We start from the raw sequence: 8926 nt of genomic DNA on the forward strand, positions 1-8926 counted from the left end.
CCAATGATAACCTTATGGTTTGAGGAATAGTGATTTACCCTGGGTTGGTCTCTGTGGTTTGAGATTGAGTTAAATATGCTTAATATTTTTCTCACCCTCTCTTGTCTTGACTTTGTGGCAGATAAGAGTAAAAATAGGGGCTGTGATGACAACTCCAACTCAAAGGATGGCCCTTCCTTGGTGACTAAATGATCAATGTGCCAAAGGTGGATATGTGAGGTTGGCCCATTTCTCATTTATCTTCTCTTTCTTTTTCACTTAAGCCCAGAACTGAGCCCACTCATTTCTCCCAGCCCATTCCCAAAACCCTAGCCCACTCTCCCTTCGGATATACCCCCACCCAGCCCCACTCTCTCTCTCTCACTTTTCACCCTGCGCCGCTCCATCTAACCCTAATCCTCTCTTTCTCTCTGACCCCTCGACTCCTCCACCTTCCACCGCCCTTTTGCCTTGTTTTCTCCATCGCCTTCAATGGCGTTCCACCCTACCGTTGCTGCTGCTCTCCTTAAAACCCTGATGCTTTCTCATACTGGGATAACCGTGATTATCAAAGTGAGAAAGGCTCTGCTATTCCTTTCAAGTGTTATTATTTCTTTGGTAGTACGGGATTCCCTGTGTGAGTGGAGGTATCACCGGGCTTTCCAGACCATCGGAGCCCTGATTGGTGGTTACCTGAAGTAGATCTGAGCCGCCCGAGTTCTGTACTTGGCTCCTGCTGTTGGTGGCTCTGCTGAGATCTGAGAAGCTGCTCCATATCCACCACCTGGTCTTGATCGAACTGCTGCCGGAAGGGTTGCCGAGTTCAGGGGAAAATCTAAGCCCCACCGTGTCCCGAGGACACCTTTTCCCCTCTCTGAATTCTCCTTTCTTTATCTTCTTTTTCTTGTATCTTTTTACTCTTTTTCTTTCTCTTATTGTGCAGATCTGAAGCAGAAGAGGAAAAAGGAGCAGAAGACGAAGAGTCAAGTGCTTGAGCACGAAGTGGGGAAGACAGGAGGTTCGGGAAACAAGAGGTGTAACCCTGGCTAGGCGAAGATACCCAACAAAAACTTCTATTAAGTTTTCAAAAATAAAAAAATAAATTACCGCTTCCCCGATGCAATTGTCTTCTTCATATCCAACATCTGTGTGTGTGTGTTAAACTCATTCTTTGATTGATTGCCACAGATCTCTATCTATCTCTATCTTGAGTGGTCCTTCTCTCTCATTAGTTATCATTTTCCTGCATAACTACTCACTTTATATATATATATATCTTCACGCAATTTATTACTCCTGCACATTTTTTTTCTCTCTCTCTCTAGCTAGATCTCATTTTTTTAAGGATGACAGGGAGAAGGTCAAGGCAGGCAAGTGGTTCTTCGAGGATAAGTGATGATCAAATTATTGAATTAGTGTCCAAACTGCATCAACTCCTTCCTCATCAGGTTCCAAACTCTAGACGCTCCAATAAGGTATATATATATATGATATTGTGTACGTACACATATCATAGTATTTAAATGCAATATATGCATTTATTATGGACATTTTCTATACAGTATACACTGATATGCTTTAATTTAGGTTTGCGTACAACATATTTAATGAACTATGCATGTAATGTAAACTCGACGAGTACTAAAATTGAAGTTCATGATGATGTCAATTGCGTGAACCATTATGGGACAATGTAAGCAAATTAATTAATGTCGAGAGAAGCTGAAATATTGCTGAAATGATATATGTTGATGCAGATATCAATTACGATACACTCCTTCCATCCCATTAGAATAGGCTTAATTTTTTTGAGCACGAAAATTAAGAAATTTACTTTTAAAGAGTAAAATACTGTGATTCACACCAATTAAATACATTTTTTTTACTCAAAAGGAAAAACGAGCTTATTCAAATAAATGATTAGTAAAAAATTTCGCTCCTTTCAGAATTCGAATTCATGTAAAAAAAATTCTCATTCAAATAAATATCAGTCATATGATACATTAAAGCAATATCTACAAATCAATTTAATATCTCACCACATATGAGATCTCATTATTGGGAACGCAAAATGTGTTGAGAATGCAAAATGTAATGCGCAAATAAGTTGAGAATGCAATAATGTATTGAAAATTGAGAAAGCGCAAATAAGTCAATATTTCTACGAATAAATCAATATAACGCATGAATAAACATTCTCATCTGGGTTTGAATTCTGGACAGGGCGAGATTTTCATCACATACAGTTATTCGTGAGTTATGTTGATTTATTCGTAAAATTTTATTGATTTATTCGTTTATTCCATTTTTCACAACAAAATAGAAGTGTCACTGGAACCACACCTTATGGGTGGGCTAAAATAAAAACACTTCTTAAATATAAAATAGGACATTTCCAGTCCTTTGATCATCAAGATCTAAGGTTGATTTATCACTTTGTTGGATGAATTCATGGTCCTGAGTTCGAAACTTAAAGGTAGCAAAAATTTTATTTTTTTGCAATTCACACATTTATACAACGAATTCACACGTGTTCTACGTAGAGTTCGTACATTTACATACGATTTCTCTAAAATTAACTTTCAACCTAGATCAATTGTGTAAATTTATTTCTATTTTATATATATTCTAAGAGTTGTTTTTAGCCTAACCCTCCACTATATATATAGTTAGGTGGTTCAGTGAGAACCATATTTTTCGTGAAAACATGAGAACCATTATAATTAATGCATTTGCCGTAAAAATTAATGCCTCTGCTATTAAAATAGATGCATTCGAAAAAGATAAAATTTTTGCTCATTCCAAGATTCGAACTCAAATGATGCATTCATCTAGCAACATGATGCATCTACTGTAGATCTTGAAGATCGATTCTCCGTTCTTATATTATTTAGTAAGTTATATATATGGTTAAGTTATACTCCCTCCGTCCACAAAAAATAGCCCATTTTTGCCATTTTGGGATGTCCACAAAAATTAGTCTCTTTTCATTTTTGGAAACTATCTATCACATGGTGAGTCTTATTCTCTACTCACAATACAATTAATTATCATTATAAACACTAATTTTTAAGTGGGCTCATTTGTCCATTCACAATACAATAGCCATTTTTTTATTAAAAACCCGTGCCGTCCACCTTTAGGACTATTTTTGGTGGACGGAGGGAGTAGTTAGAATGACTATTTTCATGAAAAATGAAATAATGAATAAGTCAATATATAGGGTTGGATAAGCTGCTTGTAATGCACGAATGACTGTAATTAAGCTAATTAATAAAATTTTCACCCTCTTTAGGATTTGAATCTAGGTTTGAATAGTTATTTGTGTATTACAAGAATTTTATTCAACCCTATATATTGACTTATTAATATTAATTAATTCTCATTCTCACACAATATAGGCATTCCTACTTTAGTCTTTTTCAACCCTTAAAAAAAAAGGTTCGGAACCCTTATATAAAATGACATCAAGAATTATTCTCAGTCCTTCATTTACCGTGGATGCATCATCTTGATTGATAAATGCAGTACTTGAGTTTGAATCTCATAGAAAATGCAAATTTCTTCTTACTATTTTTTTCAATAGTAATTAATTTCACTACAAATATAAGTAATTTTACATATTAATGCATTGCGTTCAATTTTCACGATAAAACGTGATTTTCAAAATAATCAACCTCTTTATAATTAAAGACTAGAACTTCCATTCGTGCGATGCACGACGAACATTGAAATTAAATGACATGTTTAAATAATAAAAAGATATAAAATAAAATATAAATATAAATAAATGAAAAATATGTTTTAATAATAAAATATAATAATCAACATCAATTACTCAATAAAATCTTGAATTTGAAATGTAGATTTTCAACTTTGTATTAAGTATAATGATAATTATAGTTATTAGATAAATTTAAATTGTTTGACAATGAAAATTGACAATACACATTATTATTGTTATTATAGAGTATTAAGCGTCATAATAAATAAATTAATATTTTCATACCCAAATATAAATAAAATATTTTAAAATGTTAAGGAAGAGAAAAAATAAAATATTTTTAATTTTAATTTTTTTATTTATAATTTTTTCATTTTAAATTCATTTTTGATAACTTTTTATACCATATTAAAAATCTTCTCACGAACTTAAAATTAAGATGTAGGAGTAGTATATTAAGTATTTTTTCATGTACTATATTTTATGATGTTTAGAAAAAAAAAACTAAAGAAAAAAAAATAGATAAAAAAATAGTGAAAAATTAGTGAAAGATGAGAGAGAGAAAATGAAGGAAAAAATTGGAGGGAAAAAACTCCTCTTTTAAATACTCTCTCCGTCCCAAACGAAATGTCTTATTTCTTTTCGGCACGGAGATTAAGAAATGTGTATAAGGTAGATAAAGTGGGTTGGTGGAAATTATTTAAATATTAAGTATAGAGAGAGTGTATTGCCGAAAAAAAGAAACATGACATTTCGTTTGGGACAGCCCAAAAAATAAAATAGGACATTTCGTTTGGGACGAAGGGAGTATTATATAGATTAGGCTGTATCCCTACCATTGATTAGGGAAGTTAGGACGAATGAGATTAAATAGAATATTCGAGAATCACGTGATGTCCGATGAAATATGCAAAGGAGCTCAAAAATAATTAAAGGGATGTTTGTGTTTAATCTTCTAAATGAGAAAAATTGTGGGGTGGGGGGGCCACTTGACATCATGGGTCCTTGCATAACACCCATTTAAAAAAAAACAAACAAACAAAAACGTTTTAACTAATAAAGTTTTATTGTTGCGAAAAATAATTTTTCTTTCTTTCTGTATTCTCGTTTTTCTTCTTACACTCTTATTTATTAAAACAACTAGCATTTGCACCCCGTGCAATGCACGGAAAACGTTTTTATATTTTTATATATATAAATTGATACCAGTTCAATTAAATATAAGAAAAAAATTAATTTTTCACTTAATATATTTGAGTTGAATATTAAAAAATATAAAAAAAATAAAAAACAAAGAAAAATCCACAATAATAAAAATTAATATTGTGAAAAGGCATAAATAATAAGTAAAAAGAATAAAATAGAAAAAATTGATTTATTCAAAAAAAAGAGGAGAGATGAGAGAGAATTTTTAAAAATCATTAATCTTTAAATAAATATAACTCTCCATTTTAAATCAAATATTTACATAAAATATATCAAATTAATGCTCTTATCATGATATTTAATTTGATATATTTTATAAATAATTTTAATTTCACAATTTTAGAAAGAAATAATATTAAAAAATAAGAACACAAAGAAAAAATTATATTGTACAAATAAAACTTCAATTTTTTATAACTACAAAATTGCCACTTATTAATTTTGAAATTGAAAATTATCTTCTTAATATATTATAAATTATTATATAAATATAAATTTATAAATTATTTATAACCAATGCCTTATAAATTGTGTATATATACACATATAAACATATAATTCATTATGGAATTATAAACGTGGGTTATGCAATTTTTCTTTTTAAACGTGGGGTGTGCATTTTTTTTTTTAAATTATGGGTTATGCAATTTTAATTGAGTTAGTTACTTAATTTTTGAATACATACAATAAGTCATTAGTTTTGTAAGAAATCACAAAATTGCCATTGAAATTGATTTGAAATCAATTTCTAATTGAAAACTGCTGTTTTAATATAGTATAGATGTAAGTAACGATTGAATTAATTTCATGAAATCTCTGAAGAAATGGCATTACATTTATGCAAAACATAAAGAGAATGAGAATGAACAAATATGATGAGAAATGAGAATAAATTTGTAACGTTAGATTTTTAAATTTTATGGCTAATATTATCTAGAGAAAATAAAGTTTTACCTAAGTTTGAATTCTATAAGAAGCTAAAATTTTTATCAATTAATTGAATTTCGTTATGTATTTATTATAAGTAATTTATGTAACATTGTATATTGACTTATGCGTTATTTCACGTTTTCTACAAAAAAATACCTTTACTTTTCTGCATTTACTTTAGCAATATAATCCTGCAAAATGGCATTACATAATCTTAACAATAAATCTATGCAGCCACCCACACACTAATATAATAAGAAAAATCTTGATTTATTTAATTTATTTTTTAAAATAAAAATAAGATTTAGTTATTTTATTATATTCTCTACATTGTACTTTTTTTTTTTGCATTTTTTATTTTTAATTTATTTTGTAATAAAAATAAAAAAATTACCAAAAAATTGCAAAAAAATAACTACAATGTAGAGAATATGATAAAATAACTAAATTTTATTTTTATTTTAAAAAATAAGTTAAATAAATTAAATTATTTTTTGTTTAGATAAATTGTGGGCGGCCACAATTTGTCTGTTTAACAATACTCTAATCTTAAACATACCATTAAGTATCTTGCAAACTATAACATTATGTAGCATTTATGTGGGCAAGCGTACGTGTTTCCAAGAAGAGTAGTGCTATTTGGACAAAATTTGTCCAAACAAAAATTAAGTTAAAAACTTTTAAAAATTCATTTATTTATAAATTTTGATTCAAGTTTTAAAAAGATTTAGTTAGTTTTATTATTTTTTCCATATTGTAGTTTTTTCATAATTTTTTAACAATTTTTATTATTTTTTATTATTTTATTTGTAGTTTGTGTACTTTAAAAATAACAATAATTAAAAAGGTTATTAAAAAATTACAATATAAATAAAACAATAAAACTAGTTAAATCCTATTTTATTTTGAATCAAATTTCATAAATAAATTTATTTTATAAAGTATTTAATCATATTTTGTCCGGACAAATTTTGTCCAAACACTACAAGAATATGACCGATTACCGACGGTAATTTTTCATCGGGGATCCGTCGGTAAGTCCGTCGGTAATTTAGCGGGAAAGATTCCGCCAACACCCGTCGGTAAATCCGTCGCTATGTATGAAAGAGTATTTCCGTCGTTAATCCGTCGTTATTCGGTCGTTATTTTGTAACGGAATTAATTCCGTCGGTGTCCGATAGCTTTTCTTGTAGTGAAATAGCATTATTGTTCCAAGAAAGATACAACACATTAAGATATTATTAATACACAAACCCTGAAAAATCATTTTTTTTTTGTGCAGCCAATTTTAGAGTGAATGAATATAAATGCCCTCAATTACAAAATAAATAAATACAGATTCTAAAATGTTGTTGCAGCGCCAATGACGGATACCCTTATCTGATACCAACCTTTATTTCATTTTTTTTAGCTTTGCAATATATGTTGTCATTTATATTCTTTTATACTGAAAATTGAGGCTTGTTATTCAACATAATGTTTGTACAACTGGAACATTCATGTTTGCTTGCCTATTGATGCGACTGCAAGCGTGCAATAATTAATATAAATTGTACTGCACCACTCGACTTGTCCTCGTGCATCAGGACAAATTATACTACTCCGTGTTTTAAATCATTATCCAGAATTAATGGCTATTTTTTTTTCTCTAGTTAATAAGTTTTTTTTTTCTTTATTGCTAAAATGATAATTTATTTTGCAGGCATCAGCATATAAAGTGCTTCAAGAAACTTGCAACTATGTTAGAAGCTTACAGAAAGAGATGGATGATTTGAGTGCGAGGTTATCAGAGTTGTTATCTACGATAGATAATGACACCCCCCAAGCTGAAATAATTAGGGCATTAATCTAATTCATTATTGAAGGAGTTTAGGTTAATTAATTGCCATTCTGTATCGGTATTGGCTAATTGACGATCCTGTAACTGCTACCTTCGACAGATTGTATTTGGCCTACTACTTATTACTATTGTACACTTTCCTTGCACTTAATCATGAACTATCTACAACTTCTTCTTCTCTTTTAAAAGAAGAGGAGCGGTGGAGTTTGAACCCTAAATATCACGATTAATTATACTGCTTAAATGTCATAAATGTTTCCCTCAAAAAAATTAGATGTCATAAATTAGACATGATATATGCTCGTATCGTAATTAATAATTACAGTATCTCATTAGAAATGAGGTCATATTTTCAATCAAATTAAGTTTCTTCAACTAATATCCATCTTACAAATCAGTAAAATTAATGAATATTTTCTTTTTGTTTTTTTCAGCGAAAAATTAATGAAATATTATACATGTGAGAAAATTTTCAATAAATTAAAATTCAAATCAATACCGAGTCACAGATCGATCTAGCAAGTGCTACGGTTGTTAAAGATGCGAAGTTGAATTAGTTTTAGGGGGGCCGGGGTTCAACCAACCATCAAGGGATCTTATGTCTCACAATTTATTTTGTTCCTCTATTATTTCACTATTTTGTAGTAACTATTTATTACAAAATTTATATTTCTATTATTATATAATGATGCATAATAAATATTTATGAGAGAGAGAGAAAGAAAAAAAGGTTCCACGGAGAATGCTAAATATTTAGGGAATGGAGAATGGGTGAGAAAACATCGAACAAGTCAATAGTTTCCATGAACAAATCAATGTACCGTATAAACAAGCATTTTGGTCTGGGTTCGAATCCTGGAGAGGTAGGATTTTCATCATATTTACTAGATACATTTGTACATAAATTATGTTAGTTTGTTCGTAGAATTTATTGACTTTTTCGTTATTTTCTATTCTCCCGAAAAATATATTTATTTAGTTACATCTGGCTATTTCTTTTTCTAATTCTAGGGTTTGTATAGTTGATTAAATTTATACGATTGATTTGTTGATACTGATTTGCACTCCATGTGCTCTACAACGTGTCCTCCCAGACACAAAAACACATAAAAAATACAAGAAAAAAACTCGATGTAGACCTAAACACAAACTCAAAATAGTACGAAAAACGGGCTCGTTAGAGTGGGTTAATCCCTTGCAACAAATATTAGAAAAGATGAGAAAAGAAAAACATCGTAACAATCAGT

At 29.6% G+C, this 8926-nt stretch overlaps 1 protein-coding gene across 1 annotated transcript; it reads left to right on the forward strand.

The window, feature by feature from the left end:
* Positions 1-1310: 1310 nt before the first annotated feature.
* On the forward strand, positions 1311-7691 carry LOC130988818 (transcription factor PRE1-like). Its single transcript, XM_057912784.1, has 2 exons — positions 1311-1454; positions 7542-7691. Exons 1-2 carry the CDS (start codon positions 1326-1328, stop codon positions 7689-7691), a joined length of 279 nt encoding a protein of 92 aa, XP_057768767.1. The 5' UTR covers positions 1311-1325.
* Positions 7692-8926: the final 1235 nt, after the last annotated feature.

The sequence above is a fragment of the Salvia miltiorrhiza genome, chromosome 6, assembly GCF_028751815.1.
Source record: "Salvia miltiorrhiza cultivar Shanhuang (shh) chromosome 6, IMPLAD_Smil_shh, whole genome shotgun sequence".
Classification (NCBI taxonomy): Eukaryota; Viridiplantae; Streptophyta; class Magnoliopsida; order Lamiales; family Lamiaceae; genus Salvia; species Salvia miltiorrhiza.

Bases quoted from the DNA above. Each gene is read 5' to 3' on its own strand.
- LOC130988818 (XM_057912784.1), top strand. From the start codon at position 1,326: ATGACAGGGAGAAGGTCAAGGCAGGCAAGTGGTTCTTCGAGGATAAGT. The intron at 1,455-7,541 runs GTATATATATAT...TTTATTTTGCAG, and splicing joins ACTCTAGACGCTCCAATAAG to GCATCAGCATATAAAGTGCT.